Below are 18,192 nucleotides of genomic sequence, written 5' to 3'. Positions count from 1 at the left end.
TATGTATACACACACACTCTCTCTCTCTCTCTCTCTCTCTCTCTCTCTGTTGCTTTGTTTCCAGCCCAGATCACAGCATTGGCAAGTCAGTACCTCTGCTGCACTTGTGCACTATTGGCACACCTCTGTTAGCCAGCTCCTCCTTGCTCTGTTATAGTTATAGCTCTGTACATAAGGTGGTGCAGGGGGGGGGGTGGAATATAATCCAACATTTTAAAAATTAAAGTTTGATTCAGCTAGAATAACATGAAATTCCAACACACTGTAACAGTTTTGAAAGATTTGCCCTCTGCACGCCCCGCGCTTTTGTTACTTATGTATACTAACTTAGATATCACTTTACCTTAGAGGAGGGGGAATAATCCACGATACTGTTTGGTTTTAAATGTTAACTGTTCTGAGGATCACAACTATGATCCTAAAAGTTGTTCTGTTTTAATATTTTAAGTCATGCTAAAAAATGCCTGTTGTTCCTTCTGGTTTGAATTTTTCTCTGCCCCTTTTTGTCCTTATACCGGCAAACCTTCAAGTCTCCCCCAACTGTACCTGAGCCATTTCTTTCTGTCATGGTGTGGGGCATCCACAAGGAAAAAAGCCATCTGGAGGATCCATCTGTTGGGCAGCTATGAGGTCTGCTTGTCCCCTCACCAGCATCCTGGCTAAGTGGGTATTTCGATATGTCCTAACCATCTCCTCTGGGCAGGGAGGTGTGTGAGGGTCACTACACCTCCCCCCCTGTAAGTTTATGCTGCCATACACTTGCTCCCATATGATTATTTGGTGCTCCACACAAATGCCTCCAAACAGCATGTTCTGCTCCTTCTGATGAAGGGTTGTGGTTGTATGCATCTGTCTGTACCCCCTACCAGGATGGGGATGCCCATTGTCCCTGACAGCTGTCATGCCAACCCTTCCTGCAAACTTTGTCAATCTTCCAGGCTGCTAGTCCAACTCTGATCATGTGGGCCGTCATCCGGGTTTTATCCCTGTACGTCACGGGAGCTTGCTACCCTGTGCTATGAGCTTTGAAGGCCAGTAATATTTTAATGATAATAGGGTCAGTGGTGTAATTCCTTGCCTTCAAAGTGGGAGAAGAAAACAAACAAAAGGACAATTAAACAATAGCGTTTCTTAGTAAACTGAGACAGAAGGCAAGGAAATACAACTGTGTTAGAACAGAGAGACCAGATTTACTCAAATATGTTGCAGAGACCTGTAAAAGCATGTGTGCTTGATTCTGTGGATACACTGGTAGCTAACAGCTGACACCCTTAACCAAAAAAAGAAAACACAGAAAGTTAAACATCTTGAAAGCTTTGTCCTTTAAGCATGGAATTCACACATGTGAGAACAGGTTAAGTATTTGTTTTCAGTGTTAGTTATTTATAAATGTAATTTTGAATTGCATGAATGAAACATGCATGATTTAAACATGTTTTAAGGATTTTTAATAGAGGTTCTGTTGTATCTCATGCTTTCTGATTTATTGTACTGCCTCCTTCATTGGCAACAAAGGGGTTATATCTTAAAAGCATAGTGTGGTGCAGAACCACTCGCAGTAAGACTTGTGTAAGAGTTTACTGAAGTTTTTCTTACAAGGTCCTAATCCCATAAACTTTGGATTTTCCTGTTTGCACATACAGAACCATCTTCCTCCCCTCTAGAGACACTGCTACTGATGCAGGATAACTTGCAGTTTAGCTGCTATATTCTGCAACAGTTTTCTTTCTCACTATATAGGGCGGATATCTTTGGAAGACAGTTACATTTAGAATTTCTGGGAGTGTCAACAGTGTATAAAATATTCATCTTACTTGTTTGTGTCAAAGGTTTCCTTCTGTTAATGTGTAGTTTTTAGTTTGAAGCTGCGCGCTGGAATAGGGCATTCCTGAAAACCCAAACTAATTGTTAGGCTCTCAGCTGCCACACCTTTACTGTGTGGCACTGAAGTTAACCAAGACTAAAGCATCTTGGTATAAATGTGAGTAGAAAACTAGTAGACTGTTAGTAGAAGCTGCATAGCTAGAGAGACAGTCCAGTACTGCTTTGTTCTACTGCAGTACAGCTTATTAGTCACTGCGGAGGGGGGTGATTATATATGGAAGAGTATACCAACCAGTGAGTGAAGGGGACATCAGTGGGAAACAGTATAGCTCATTAGTCACTGCGGAGGAGGATGATTATATATGGAAGAGTGTACCAACCAGTGAGTGGAGGGGAGATCAGTGGGATATCGACCAGTGAGTGAAAGGGAGATCAGTGGGAGACAATATAGCTCATTAGTCACTGCGAAGGAGGGTGATTATATATGGAAGAGTATACAGACTGGTGAGTGGAGGGGAGATCAGTGGGAGACAGTATAGCTCATTAGTCACTGCGTAGGATGGTGATTATATATGGAAGAGCATGCCTACCAGTGAGTGGAGGGGAGATCACTGGGAGACAGTATAGCTCATTAGTCACTGCAGAGAGGGGTGATCTTCTATGGAAGACTATACCAACCAGTGAGTGGAGGGGGGATCAGTGGGAGACAGTATAGCTCATTAGTCACTGTGGAGGAGGGTGACTATATATGGAAGAGTATACTGACCAGTGAGTGGAGGGAAGATCAGTGGGAGACAGTAAACCATCTTCTTCTTCTGGCTTTTTCCCGGTTAGGGGTCGCCACAGCAGATCACCTGTACGCTCATGATTGGCAGTGGAGTTTTACAGTGTCGAGTTGCCAGCCCGGCACCCAATCTTCCGCAGAAGGCACACACACGCATGCACTCACACCTAGGGCCAATTTAGAGTGTCCAATCCACCTACAGCATGTCTTTGGGATGTGGGAGGAAACCCGAGCACCCGGAGGAAACCCACGTGACCACAGGGAGGACATGCAGACTCCGCACAGAAGGTACCCCAGCCAAGGATCGAACCGGAGAACCTCTTGCTGTGAGGCGGCAACGCTCACCGCTGCACCACCGCAGCCGCCTGGGAGACCGTAAACCATGACAAACAGAAATACTAAGAGGGAGAGCCCTAGGGAAAGGGATAGGTGCTGCAACAGGGAATATGCAGCTTTTGGAAATTGTTTTGGATGGGGGCATGCTTGACACAGGGAGTATCACTGAACTTGTGGCCTAGAGCTTCATTTTACCTAAGGTTGGCTCTTAGCCAGTCAGCCAGGTTGTTTTTGGGTGTCAGGAAGAAACTTGAATACTGAAAGGGAATCCTTGTAGACACAGGGAGAACATAATAATGACACACAGTCAGTAAATGCAACTCAGGACTAAATTCTGGCGCCTTTGAGGTGTGAGAAATGGAGCCATCGTGCTGCCCTTAATTATCTTCAGCAACACTGACCCAGTAACTGCCATGTGTACTTCAGTTAAAAAGGCCACTGTTCTAGTTGGTGGCTTGTGGACCTTAACATATTGTTTGTACTGAATTTTACCATGGATTCTCTATGATCACCATATAATAAGGAAAGTGTATTAAAGTAACTGCTTTTGATTATTAATAGGGGCAGCATATGTCATGCCCCCGCATAATTTTTGCCCTTTCTGTACAGCACAGTGAGCATGTAGTCATTGTAGAAAAGTAAGGTTTACATCCCTTCAAAACTTTATTTTTTTACATATTTTATTTTATTTGTATATTTGTTAAGGTCACTGTTACGGGCTAATACTTAATTGGATTTGGTTTGTGGGTCTTTTTGTTGATTTTTTGGAGAGATGGGGCAGGTGACATGCAGCCATTCTTCTGCATCGTGGTGCAATTATTTAATGCTGTTAGATGCCACATATTTTGCCACTGTGATCTCTTAATGGGATTTTTTCCATAATTTTTATGGGAATGTAGTAAAAATGTAACAAGCTGTCAGACTCATTACGTATAAAAGATCATGATAATGGTTTTACACTAAACAATTCCATCCATCCTAAACCTTTTTTCCCCCATTGTGCACATGGGGTCAGGGTGTCACTTCAACAGTGACAGTCATCTTGAGCCAAGGTTACACAGCCAGATGGCTACCCCTGCCGCAATAGTTCATCCGTACCACTCACTTGCGCATACACACATGCATCTATAGCCGGTTTAGAGTGTTCAATCCACCTACTGCATGTCTTTGCAATGTGGGAGGAAACTGGAGCACTCAGAGGAAATCCACACGACCGCAGGGTGGACATGCAGACTCCACACAGAAGGCACCCCAGCTGAGAATCTAACTAGAGGACATCTTGCTGTGAGGCCACAACGCTAACCGCTCGACCACAGTGGCCGCCCCACCACCTAAACACACTAAACAAATATCTGACTTCTAGAACTATTTACAAAGCATGCGTGTCTTCCATTTGTGCAGAGCACTCATCACAGGTGACCAGTTTCATTCTCTGCCTGGTATTAGTCCATACGACTCAACATCTATAAATTTGCAGCTTAAATAATACAGCTTATTACTTTTTTATATTTGATCAATATGGATTCTCATAAGTTTCTAATTAATGAGATTTTCTTTTTCTGACAAGTGTTTTCACAAAAAATTAAACTAGTGAAGCCATTGTTTTATGTATTTACTATGATTTCAACATTCAGGTATTTCTATGTTAAGTAGATGTAAAGGGGAGGGTAATATAGTTACATGGTGGGTTACTAACTGAAATGCAGAGGAAGAGGCAGAAGTCTGAAGGAGAGTTTTGTTCACAAGGGCCATGTTTATGTACAGTAGTTAATGAGTAGTATGTGTATGTCAGAGCTCTATACATCACTGTCTTTACTCCCTCATGTTCAGAGTTTTTTTAATCGTTGCACTTTTGATGACAAGATTGCAGTAGTTATGTTTTTAGCCTTTTCTTGAACTTGGAACTATAGAAAACATTGGCAGTGTACTCTGTAGTTCAATCTTGCAGCAACCAAATAAACTGTTCAGCTCAAAAGGGCTCTCAGTTTGGAATAGTTTTCTAATAACAGAATGCATTCCTAAACATGTACAGACATTATACCATTAATGTTAAGTCATGGACTTCATTTACTGGTGTACCACCATAGTGATGTATGGAAGTACTGGAAATTCAGTTGCAAGTATTGTAGTTTCATGATCTTAGTGCATTGTGGTTCAAAGGCATGTTTGCTAGAACATTCTTAACTTTTCTAATACATGGAAAAATCCCGACAGTATTCTCATTCAGAGGTTTGTGGGTTTCATTGAAGTGACTGCGACTGACGGGATATTGAGTTGTATGTGTGACAGAAAGACAAGAGTTTGTCGGGCATTAGCATCCCGCTCCTCTCTTGCAGTGGACGTTGGTGATTGTACCCGTCCCATTAACTAATCAACTTTGACTTTGCTGTATATCAGGGGAAAAGAGAATGACCACCTTTGAAAAGACTGCATTTTTGCACTCAGAGAAGGTTGAAGAAGTGACATTGCAGAGAGTGTGTACTACCAAAGGTGGTGTCTCAGGAAATGTGGTTAAGTCATGACTAATAGAGTTTAACAAGAGAGTGAGTTTTAAAAAGGCTCTTTTTCTTTAGACGAAAAGGTTAGAGTACTGTGGATTGTTCACTGTACTATGGCAGTCAAAATATCAAGAGGAATGTTATCTGGAATCCATAAGGCTGTATCCTGAGAAAAAATATTGTATGTTTTGCTTTTTTTTCCGTTTGATTTTTGTATTTGACTGTATAAAATAAGAAGGGCAAATGTAGCTCAGTCTCCACAGCTAAAGACCATGAATCCAACAGTTCCAAAAGACACTTTATTAACAAAAATAAATCACTGTGTTAGCACTTTCGTTTAAAACGATGTTAAACTTTATCAGACCTGAAACGAAAGTTCGAACACAGTGATTTATTTCTGTTAATAAAGTGTCTTTTGGAACTGTTGGATTCGTGGTCTTTAGCTGTGCAGACTGAGCTACATTTGCCCTTCTTATTTTATTTAATTTGTATTTGACTGTATAACTTGTGCCTTTCTTTATTTGTTTAACTGGGTACAAAGAATGCCCTTTGGGCTCTTATCAGCCATTAACTAGACCAATGAACAGTAAATGCAGAGCACTGCAGATACATTTGTAGCATGCGTACATTCCCCCAGTCTTTGTCAGGTAAGGATTGTAAGATCTTTAATGTCCATCAGAAGCACCAGGAGATCAGACCGGTAGGATATTGCTTGAATGGGTCCTGTGCAGGCTGTCACTTTTGCATTGTGCTGCCTTCCACTTGTGCTGTAGTGCAGCGTCATTACTTGTATAAAGCGCCAGGTGCATTTTTTGGTGATAGAACCCATGATATTTTAATCTTACCATATCAGTGCACCATCAGATAGGTTAGTTATCCTTACTACTTGGACATCAGCCACAGAAGGCCTGACTGCTTGCCTTACTTCCAGAGGTCATTGGCCTTTTCCCACCAACCCAGACATCCATATGCCTCTTATGGATCCCAGGGCACTTCCAATATAAATCTAACACCCTTGAGCACTACATATTACCTTTTTCATCAGTTTGCAACCTATGCACTGTTTTTGTGGGTCTGTAATCTGGTGTTGTGTGGCACTCGACAGCCCAGTCAGATAAGTACCCCATTACGGAAAATGAATTCTTAGCATTGATTGTATTTTGTTAATGGCAGTTAGTTCTGTGAACTTTAGAAGGGTCAGGTAACTTGTAATGTTACTTGTCTACACCTAAAAAAAAGAACAAAGGTGCTTTTGCAGTATATAAGTCCTACATCAAGACTATCATATTTTTGTGCAATTTCTGCTTGGGCCCAGAGTACAATGCTGAGAGTTGTAGGGTCTGGAAAATGTTTACACCAAAAACTCTTGGGAGAAGAAAGCACTTCCTGTAACGCTGTTTAGAACTGAACAGATTTCAGGTCTTGATTTGTACCACCATGGTATCTTCTAGTTCATCCTCAACTTCGGATATCCCTCTAAGAAATTATTAGAAAAGTGATCCAGTGTCCCCACTCAGCTCATGGACATGGATTGGGGTGAGGCACTTTCAAAGCATTTGGCTAGGTTGTCTTAGGAATCCAGAGACATTGGCAAAGCCTCTGAACTGACTGCCCTTGTGTGAAGTTCACACCAGATGTTTAGCCTCGTATACCTGTGGCCAAAGTGTTTTGTTTTTTCAGGAGGGGCAGGCAGTGTGTACCCCATTATTCTAGTTAGAGACAACACTGAAGATCAGAGCATGGATGTATGGGAGTTCTGGCCTCCAAGGTAGCAGACCTGAGGATGAAGAAGTGCAAATATAGGTCATGTACTGCTAACATGGGCCTCAGGCAGTGGTCAAGTCCCAGCTCATACTCCCTTCCTACAAAGCTCTTCCTGAGGAATAGATTTCCTTGAGTCAGGGGGTTCTTGCTGGTCCTGCAGCACCTGCAGCCAAGTGCAGATCGACCCTCAGTGTTCAACCCCCCCCCCCCCCCCAAGAGAAAGAGGGAACCCTCTTCAAAGAGGGATGATGACTTCTTAGAGAGTGAGGGAGTGGAACTGGAGAACTGCTTCCAAATACCCCCCCCCCCCATTGGGGAAGACACAGACACTGGTGAGACCATATCCTCTGTTTCACCCACAGAATAAATCTCAATTGGAGACATTTGTGGTAGGAAAACAGGCCACTTCAAAGAGGAAGTCAAAGAAGTATCAGACACCCGCAAAATTTGTGTTTTGATTTGTTGGGTTTGCATGTCTGTAAATATGTAGCAATCCTTCCATTCTCTAGACCTCTATTGGATGCAATCTTCAAGGAAATAGGCACCTAGCATCTTGCCCATAAGAAGCCAGGTAGCTTCTGTATGGTACAGGAGCCCCATAGGTTCCTTTACAAAAACCTGTGATGGATCCAATGTCTATGGATCCAGAAAAGAAGTCAAAACAGATGTCATGTCCCAGTACTCTTCATGTCATAAAGCAGAGTTTTGGACCAATTTGTGAAGAAAGTATACACAACTTCTCCTCTAGCCTTCTGAGTCATTAATTGACAGATACACATGACCAAGTTTCAAGCTGCTGTCATAGACCAGATAAAGGAGACGAATGGAGAAGTGTGATGGGAGTATAGGGAATAAAATTACTTTGGATGAGTCCCAGAGTTAGTCACGTGGCTAAGCATAACTTCAAATGCCCCTGCCAGAGGATGTCAAAGTGCAACTTCCTAATGCTCCCTGGATAAGGAGCTGCTACTATCTCCACTGCTGAACTATTCAAAAAAAAAAAAACGAAATAAGGGGAAGACTATCTAGTCAGAGAAACAGCTTTTTCACTCCCTCATGGCTAAATTTGACATTAATTAACCATCTAAGTCTAGACCCCATTATCACAGACAAAGAAGCAGTAAGCAAGCCAAGGATAAGAAGGACCATTATTAATAAATGGCAGAGAGCATGGAAGTCTTGGGACCCCCAAGACCTTAGATTTCTTATGGAGCAGCCATGACTACATAAAACTCTCTTCCTCCTCCTCTGATCTCGTCCCCAAAGCCGCAAATCCCACCCTTCTGTCTTCAATATCCCACCCACCCCAAAAATAAGAGGAAGGATATCCCATTTCATAACAAATTGGGAGGCTACAATAAAGAAATGGATGCTACAGGTGCTGTCTCAGGATTTCAAATTACATTTCATAAGAAAGCCAAAATGTTAGGTATTCCACCCTTACCAGGGGACCAAGTGCATTTGATCTCCCCATCCTAAACCAGCTTCTACAGCTAGGCGTCATAGAATCTTGTACCAAAACAGGACTACAGCAGAATTCTACTCATGATCCTTCTGTCCAGAAAGGAGGGCCTGTGGATGGTCATCCTGGACCAGTCAAGGCTAAATGCTTATCCCAGACTTCCAGAAATTCATAGGCTGACATTATAAGCCCTGTTAATACAGATGGTTACAGTCAGCCTAAAGGATGACCATCTTCTTATCCCTATTCCGTGGACTTCAGATGCTTTTATTTTGTTTTATTTTATTTAACATTTGTAAACCAGGGTAGAACACTGATCACAGATAACCACTTTCAGTCTCAGTCTGCGGGAGGTATGATTGGAGTACAAATGAGTGATATATAAAAAAGCACAAGTGCTTTGATATACAACACATAATTTTTTGATAAGATATCAAGGTGGGGGAAGCACTCACTAGATGTTTGCCTCCTTTCCTCATGGCTTGGGTACTGCACCTAGGGTGCTTACAAAGAGTCTGGCTCCAATGATTGCTTATTTCTGCAGAACCAGGGGCATTCACATTACCCCATCTGGAACACTGCTTCATCCAGGCAATATCCCAAGAGACTGTGAAGAGGTCTATGCAGTTCATTGTGGCTACTTTCAAAACCTGGGGTTTGACTTCAAACATCAAGTCAAATTTTACACTTTCCAAGAGTTGGTGTTCTGTGTGTCCTTGCTGGATTATTTAATTCTTTATCCTTCAGGAACCTGCCGTCTGTGTACATGACTGTACTTGAGGCTAGGAAGCCTGTCAAAAGGAGATCGTACTTAACCAAGTAGGAAAGCATTTTCCTCTGGTTCCACAACAAGGATCAGGACCCTAGAGCAACATGTCCATGATTCTGCAGTACTTGGTGAGTTGTTCGATTCAGGCCTTGCATATACCTTTATAAAGGTACATCCCACAGCCATTTCGGCTTACATGCTTATAGATCCCCTCCCCAGCATTCCTGCAGCCTATTAAACACTTCCTGTAGAGGATTCTTCATCTAAGACTGACAAGAAAAACTGTTGCTTCTCCAAAGAGCTTGAACTGTGACATGGAAATGCTGGCACAGCCCTATTTTGAGTTTGCCGCTTCAGCCCCCTCCCCCTTGAATATGTTAACATGGCAAACAATTTTTACTGTTAGACATCACCTCAACCTGAAGGAAGCCCTTTTTAGAATTCCATAAGGACAGGGTCAGTCTTAAGAACCAGCAACTTATTTCTGTTAAAAGCCATGTCTGAGTTATTCTTCAGCCAAGTTGTCCAAGTCCATGTTTTCTTCCCTCTCTTCAGGAACAAAAGAGAAATCATTTTTCATGCATTAGCTATGTACAGGCAACTGACAAAGTTCCTAGATGATAAACCAAAAAAAAAAAAAAAATCAGAACTCCAAATCTGTTATTTGTTTCCTTTCCTTCCAGGAAGGAGTGAAATCCATTTTTCCAAGGAGAAAATCTGTTAAGAGGCTGGCTGATTTCATTTTTTTTTTTAAACTTTCATTATGGAAAGATGTTGGAAGGGACCGTGAGAGCCCACAGCACTAATGATGCAGCAACTGGTGGCCTTTCGGGGTCAGTGCACAGGGTATTCTTGAAACAACTATCTTGTCATCCATTCACATCTGTAAACAAGACATTGCTTCCAGGGCTAGGCCTGGTTTACAACTTCCACTCTGCTGGAACTGTTGCAGCTCAGCTGTAGCAGTCCAGCCACCCACCTAGCTTCCTGAGATCTGAAAGTCATCCCAGTAGTAAGGATTACTGCAGTTATGATCTACGCAGAAAACATTGTATAGTTGTTTAAGTTCTTCCATCTTCTCCTGTTGTGTATCCTGGGCTGGGGTACCCTATTCCTGTGCATTGCCCCTTCCACTTTATCTCCCAACCCAGAGCCTCTGGATTGCTTAGGTCTTTATAGCCTTCGAGAACCCTATTTCTCTTACGTCTTTGTCCAGAGAGTGCATCCATGGCATCCTAGGCAAGAAAGCTATAAATTAGCATGGGAACATCTTGATGTCACTGACGTGCAGATGTCTGCTCAGTTTGGAGAAGGGTGCTTTGTTTAGAAGTCAGACCAGAAGTCTGAAGTCCCGGTAGTTAAGGACTAATGCAAAAAGTTAATCTTCTAGTGTTATCAAGTCTAAACCAGTTATACTTTTCTATCCTTCCTTAAACACAGTGCGACTCACCTACACACTTCCAGAAATATGATATTTGCAGTCATGGGAGGAGGGGAGTTTAGAGAAGGGAAACTAAAGTGGTATATTGTACTCCATCACTATAAATCATACTATGGTAAGACTACACTTTAATATGTATAACCTTAACATTTAGGAGGCATGAAGGTATGGTAAAAACATTTAAGAGAATTTATAGCAAGAACTGCAGTTCTGTTTATTACTTTTGCTTTTTTGTAACTGTATAACAGAGGTAAACAGATGTACTTCTTTGTGCCGTATGACTAAGGTTGTGGCTAAAAAGAGTCTGCTGACCAGTCCGTATGCCCAGCAGTAAAAATGTAACTACCTTATTTTGACCAGAAAGGTGGTGTTTGGTTTCCGATAGCAATCCTGAAGAGGTCATAAGGTCAGAAACTGTGAAGGAATTATTGAATGTGTAGGATAGACCTGAGGAATGTTTTTTGAGGAATGGGGGGGGGGGGGGGGACTCTTGCTTAAATGGGTCAGGAATTTACCCTGCAGCTGAGGAAATGGGCACTCAATTGGGAGGGGGGTGGTAGCAAGTGGTCCTTGTCTGCCATGAAATTCAGTCTGGGTTGAGCTCAGGGAGGAAGTAAATGACAACAGGTGAAAAGTTTCCAAATGTGTTGTGAATTTGCATGGTAAAACTAAGTAAATCTTAAGAGAAATATTTCACTATTAACATACTTTAAAATTTTACCCTCAAGTCTAGCATAACTGAAGATCATACTCAACAAAGTAGAACTCCTGGGTCGAGGGATACATCCTACAAATCTTATTTGGGTAAGTATAATTTATACTGTGATCTTAATTTTAGTGTTTTTTCTGAGATTTGCCTCCTCTGTAGTAAGCAGATAGACACTTCTTTCCCAACACCTTCTAATCTACTAGCCTGTGATCTCCTGTCCGTGCTTTAACTCCTTTACCCCTCCCTGTCCTAAAGCTGTTGCTTTCTTCCTTTTCTTAGCTCATTCCCAAATTTTATGTCCTCTTCTGCTACCCATTATAGCTGTCTTTCTACTTCTTACACTCTTTAGTTCCATTTGTTACAGTACTGCACCCAGTAAGCATTTTGTATGTCACGTTGTACTGTTTCTCCTCTTGAAATGTAATTCACATTGTATAACAACGTACAGTTTGTTAGCTGACGACTTTGTCATGTTAGTAGTATCTCATAAGTTGAATTAACTGCATTTCTGCTTTACTCAATTGTAGTTGTACTTTTCCACATATGCTGTGGCCAGTGCATGGCTGTAAGGGTCTGTAGGGATCGCTTGAACCCTCCCATTTTACTGATGATTAAATAATAGCAGGTCATGTACTTGTGTTTGTTAACCAGGTTAAACCAACTGAGCTGAAAGCCCTTTTGAGTTGAGGCCACAGGAGAACAGCTCTACAGTAAGTATATATAACAAGTGCATTTTAATAGTTCACAGTATACAGATGTTACAGTACAGTAGGACGGTGTCACAGCTAGAAGTAAAACAAAAGAATAACAATATATCAATGTAAGACAGTAAGATATTGACATACCCCAAGTTTATATTTGTATCTGGTACATCTGTGACTTTTACCGGCTTTTTAGCAATGCCTCAGTTTTCACACTGGGAGATTTCTAAGCAACACGCTGCTCAATCAGCTGAGATCTTGGAAGAAAGCCTCTCACATTCTTGATTTCATATGCCAACTTCCTTTTAGTTTGCAGCTTGTTGCCCTCACCCTGTTCCTGCCATTTTGTTTGCATCACTGCAGTGTACCACATTCATGTTTCCACTCCCATGTTGTAATCACTAACCTTGCGTCCCTACCCACATTGGCCACAACCTTTGGTTTGCTTCCACACGCACTCTTTCTTTCCCAGCTCGATATGGCCTAATCCCCCTAAAATCCCACATCATCTCTGGCTTTCTGCACTTCCCATTGTTTAATCCATGTAGTTATACCTAATGGTGCTTACATCTCAGCGACTTTCAATCGGTGTCTTGCTTAAGTCCACATCTGGAGTTCTGCTGTTTTGTGGTTCTGCACCAGCTAGCTGAACGCTTTCAGCATCCAAAACCTCAGCTTCTGTTCTCTAGAGTGTTGCTCTGGATCTCCCAGTCTCCTACAGGCTGATTTAGATCCCCTACAAGTATTACGATCTTCCATAGTCTGGCCTCTGTGTTGCCTTATTCCTCCCCTGATGTGTGTGGAGGCTGATGCACTGTATTTATCTGGTAGCATTCCCCTATTCCTCAACCTTAACTACCAGGATGCTTACCCTCTGTTCTTAACATCACTTCCCTTTGCCTTTTTCTGTAGACGTTATTCAGTAAATTTGGAAGTATATCAGTGGCTTCAAAGTGTAGATGATATCTGGGCAATGTGAAAAGTTACGAGACATAAGATGAGTAAGGAAGGAGGGTGATCGGGTAAAATGTAATCCAGGTAAAGATATGCTGTTTACAGGAGGTCATAATTAGCAGGGTGTCCTCTTTGGTGAAGTGGAGGGTGGTAATTTGGAGCATGGTAAGTTATGTTGGGTAGTAATTGAGGCACAGTGGTTAGGCAGCTTAGTTTCTATGCACTGTGGTAGCACATGCAGATCTCTAGCTGCCTGGTGCCCGGAGCACTACCTGTAAAGGCAGGTTAACAGTAATACCGTTTCTAAGCTGTGGTGTGTGGAATGTGTCATTCTGGGCTCAGTATAGTTAAGTGCTTTTACTGAATGTACTTTGTTCAGTGGTGCTGTCAAACAGCTGACATGCTAAAAACACATTTAAGAAGCTACTGGAAATCACTGTTTTAGATTATATTGTATGTCAGCAGGTCATGTGCAGTAAGAAGTTAGTGCTGTAGGCCATTCAGTGGAGGGGCTGGGCCCTCATACTGTGCTGTATTTTGGAGGAGACTATCGGTAAGGGTTTGTTGAACACAGATAATAGAAGTCCTTGTCTAAGTACAAAAAAAAAAAAAAAAAGTGTAAAAGTAGGCAGCTTTGGATGGTACTGTGCAGCAGATGCAGTAAAGTTAATAAGTGGCTAGAGTAGGCATGGCAGCTAGAAAGTAGGAAGGGAACTGACCTCTCACATGTTTCTCATGAACCATTAAGCTTGTCAAATGTACTAAAATATGGTGGGAATGTTATGTAGTACTAATGGGATATGGGGAAAGTATCTTTATTAGGGAGGCAGGAACCTAGGATGTAGAAGTAGGAGAATGGTAGACACGAGTAAGTATGAAGTGAAGTTTCAATGATTCTTGTTAGAGAGGCTTCTCGTTAAGACGCTAAATTGTTGTGTGTGTGTGTGTGTGTGTGTGTGTGTAAGATGCATAAAGGCTAATCTACTTCCGTTCTCTATTTGTCAAACTGTGTGGATGGCAAAGGCTGTTTGAGGCCAGTATATGATTTGCATGAGACTTGACCATGTGAAAAACTCTCTGAAGTGGCTTACAGTCTGTCAGAATTTAATGGAAATATGGCTTACAGATATTAGACACACTTTGTTGTGTGTAAAACATGACTGGAGGTGTGTGCAGACAAATATGGCAATCTAATCTACCTGCACCTTGTTTTTATGAACACTTTTTCCAGAAAATTAGTTCAGAAGGTTGGGGATTGTAAGGAACAAGTGAGCTATTGTTAGGAACAAGTGAGCTATTGTGACAGGGTCTCTGAGTTCATGAGAGCACAGAACTCCTTTGAACCAATGAACCTTAAAGCATCATTTCAGTGCAGGCATATATTTCCACTGTCTGATTAGAGATGTGCTTTAGGAAGCACTCTTACAGTATTTAGAGATCACCTTCACTCATTATCCTTCTCTACTAAAAATGCATTTCAGTATGCAAGTTCTGGTGACATAGATGAATTAAGCCACGATTGTGACCTGAGTGACCTCAGTTTGATTAGCAACTCACGCACCTGTTGGAACTAGCACAAGGAAGGAGAAGAATGATGCGGATAAGCTGGCTCACCTTTCATTAATAGAAGGTGACAGGGACATGTATTTTGTCACATTCTCCCCGGTGGAATTCTTGGTGGAGATTGGGAATCATATGGAGGTGCTGTGGGGGGGGGGGGTAGATTATATATGTACAGAAGTGTGTATGTACATCATCTTGGCCCACTGTACACCAACCACTTGGACATTTCCAGAGTGGACAGGAGAAAGTAGTGCTTAAAATACAAATGCCTGGTCTGTAGCACAAGAGTGATGGCTTCCGCACCCTGTGAGCTCAGTTTCAGCCCATCAGTCAAAAAAGTAAAGTCAAAAAGTAACTTTATTGTTATTCAGACCTATACACGTGTACAGCTGAACAAAATTTCATTTCTCCAAATAAAGTGCAACAAAAACAACTAAAACAAAGCACAGCAGCACAGAACAAAAGTACAACATTTACAACAGTGACCGAATCGCACAGAAGCAACCATTCCCCATTGATCCCATGGACTACAGCAATCCACTGTGTACACGCCACCACCATCATTCACTCCACACCAGCAGCATCCCAAGTCCCAGTCAGGTCATGCCAGGTAGTCTCCAACACCACCAACCAAATCCGATCAAGTAAAAACAAAAACAGGCAGACAAAAACTGGACCCTTGCCATCTGCAACCAGCACAATCACTCTAAATGGCCCCACCAATGCAACCATCCTCTCTCAAATCTCAACAGCTCCATCTCCGACATCGACAGTCATCAGCAGCCTCTAGATCCAATCCAGCTCCTTCCGACCCAGCAAAAACCAACACCAGATATCCAAAACATAACCCGGCAGCTAAGAGTCTGAATCCAGCGTTCTGCACTCTGCACCTCGTTCAACTCGTTACTGAAGGTCCAAATTTCTATATTCAGTAACGATCTCAGTCCAACAACCCCAATAACAAAAACAAAGTAACTCGGGACACCGTAAACACCACAGAGAACATTCAATCATGACCAACAGATCAAAACAGACCATAAAACACACATCAGGAGCCAGAGAGGCTGCTGCCACATGAGGCGCTGCCATCTTAGAATACAGAATCTTAGAATCACAACAAGTGGGGCCATAAGACGTTTGACCGCAGAGAACTGACAGGTTTGTTGAGCAGCTAGCAGGGTAGGTCTTGATGGTCAGGATGGAAGTAAGGGGAGAAAAAATGCATTCATTATGAAATAAATTTAGATTTTTTTTATTAATTTATTATTTTTTATAGTAAACTTCTACAGAATCCTGGTCTTCTGCCATTTAGAATAGAGCATACCACAGTGTCAACGTAACTAAGAAAAGAGGGAGAAACGCATTCATGATATCTTTGCAGGTAGCCAGAATATTTTGACAACAGGCTGTTTTCCTTGGGATGGTATATTAAAGTGTTTACATCCCCTTTTCTTCAGAATATTGTAGCACATTCTTATGTTGTTTGTGGTCTCAAAACTAAACAACATGGTACAGTTGTTTGTACAAATAAAATTAATCAATTAACTTTTCAATCCAGTTAAACTTATCAGTTGAATACTGTAATGTCAGTTTCTGTCAACAGGAAAGACTGCACTGTCTCACAAACTGAGATTTCATAATGAATTATTTTACACACATATGTAGGGGCAACCAGAAATAATTTGTTCCAAGCTTAAATAACACTTGCATTTTACAAGTCCCATCTCAAAGCACTCATCATTGATACATTTCTTGTGTTATGCAGCCAACAATCTTTTTTTTTTAAACAGGAAACATCTTTATTAAATTATCACTTATGACCTAGGCAACCATACATTTATATAAATGAAAACAACCCATATTGACATAATCCCAGCTGCAAGTATTTTACATCACAAAGCATATTCACATAATCCTTGTTGCAAACATTGTACATCACCTGTATTCTACTCAGTCATTGTCAGTCAAATGTTTCATAGCTCATTCAAGCCTTGTCTTCTTTTAAACCTCATTCCTCATCTGTATGTATTGCTCACAAAATTCCCATTTTTTCTATATAATTTGCTCCTACCCGTTTTTTTAAAGATCTCAGTTCCCGTTGTTTTTATCTCTGCTACTATATTCACTACTTCTAGTGTAGTTGGGTTAGACTTTAATTTCCATTTTCTAATCATTGCTTTTTTTTTTTTTTTTTTTTTTGGTACCCACCATAATTAGACTCAGCAAGGCCTTACTTTGTCTAGGCAATTCCAATTCTATGTATTAGCTCAGAAAAGTCATTTCCCTAGGTACACCAATTTGTTCACCCAGTATCTCCGAGTAGTCTGCAGGGAATCTTTACAGTCTGCCAACTCGTTAACATTCCCAGAAAATATGTTTTCAGTTACCTCTTTCATCCCTGTCACATCTCCAACATTTGCTATCTACTTGAGGTAAAATTCTCTGGCATCTACTTGAGGTATAAAAATATCTGTGTAAACATTTCCAAGCAAAAATCTTATCTGTTTCTTTGCAAATTGCTTATTCATTCACTCTTCCCAATCCTTTCTAAGCTCCTCTGATTGATTCTTATAGTTATTATTCAATATTTTATATGCTCTATTAATTATATTCCTTTTTTTATGGCAGCTTCTGTTCTAGACTCTACTAAAAACTCTACTAGTGCTGGCCTTTGATTTAGGATCCACGTATTTCTTTCTCTTTGCATATACTCTTATTTCAATCCTTGATAGGGAATGTAATCTTTAACTTGCAGTCCAGTAAAATTCTTGGCCTCTTCTAAGTCTGTTACCTTTCCCTGTCTAGCTATTTGCTCCCAATACCTTGGTTCTGTTGGTAGTTTTCTCCAGTAAATTCCAGCCCCCTCATGCCTATTATCTTGTATTCCTAATTGCAGTCATCCCTATCGGCAGAATCTCCTTTCTCCATTCCCGTGTTGGCTTAGTTCTTAAAATAGTTTCTGCTACTTTGAGTGTAATATTCTGTATGATTATTGTTATTCTCCATAAAGATCTGCATCCAAAATCACAGTCTGTCCTTTTTATTTCATCTTGCCCCCTGTTTCATCATCATCCCTTTCCACTCTGAATTGTAGGATTATAGGTTTTTGCTTGTGCTATGCATAGGAGCCTTAACTGTGTAGCTCTGAAATACCCCTTCAAATCAGGTAATTCCATTTCACCTTATTCTGTTGGAAGAATCATCTTCTCTCACTTGACTCTTGCCATCTTCCCCTCCCAGGTAAGATCCTTCAGCTCTTTATTAATTGCTATTCACATGTTCTTCTCTGGTTGATAACAATATGCCTAACCTGTGTGTAACACTAAAGGGACTGAAAACATTTTTGCTTGTATCTTACTATTTATATCCATATAACTGAGCTTCCAA

At 41.2% G+C, this 18,192-nt stretch overlaps 1 protein-coding gene across 1 annotated transcript in view; it reads left to right on the top strand.

Annotated features, from left to right (window-relative positions):
• LOC122800245 (smoothelin-like) overlaps nucleotides 1-18,192 on the top strand; it is a gene marked incomplete in the record, with an annotated part of 1,328,624 nt that overhangs the window by 784,430 nt on the left and 526,002 nt on the right. The window contains 1 exon segment of the mRNA XM_044069736.1: nucleotides 11,607-11,682. Within this exon segment, the coding sequence (XP_043925671.1) occupies nucleotides 11,607-11,682 (76 nt within the window).

This window comes from Protopterus annectens, chromosome 4.part0 (genome assembly GCF_019279795.1).
Source record: "Protopterus annectens isolate FY-2018-M chromosome 4.part0, PAN1.0, whole genome shotgun sequence".
NCBI lineage: Eukaryota > Metazoa > Chordata > Ceratodontiformes > Protopteridae > Protopterus > Protopterus annectens.
Note: the sequence above shows the minus strand (reverse complement) of the source record. Positions and strands in the feature narration are given on the sequence as shown.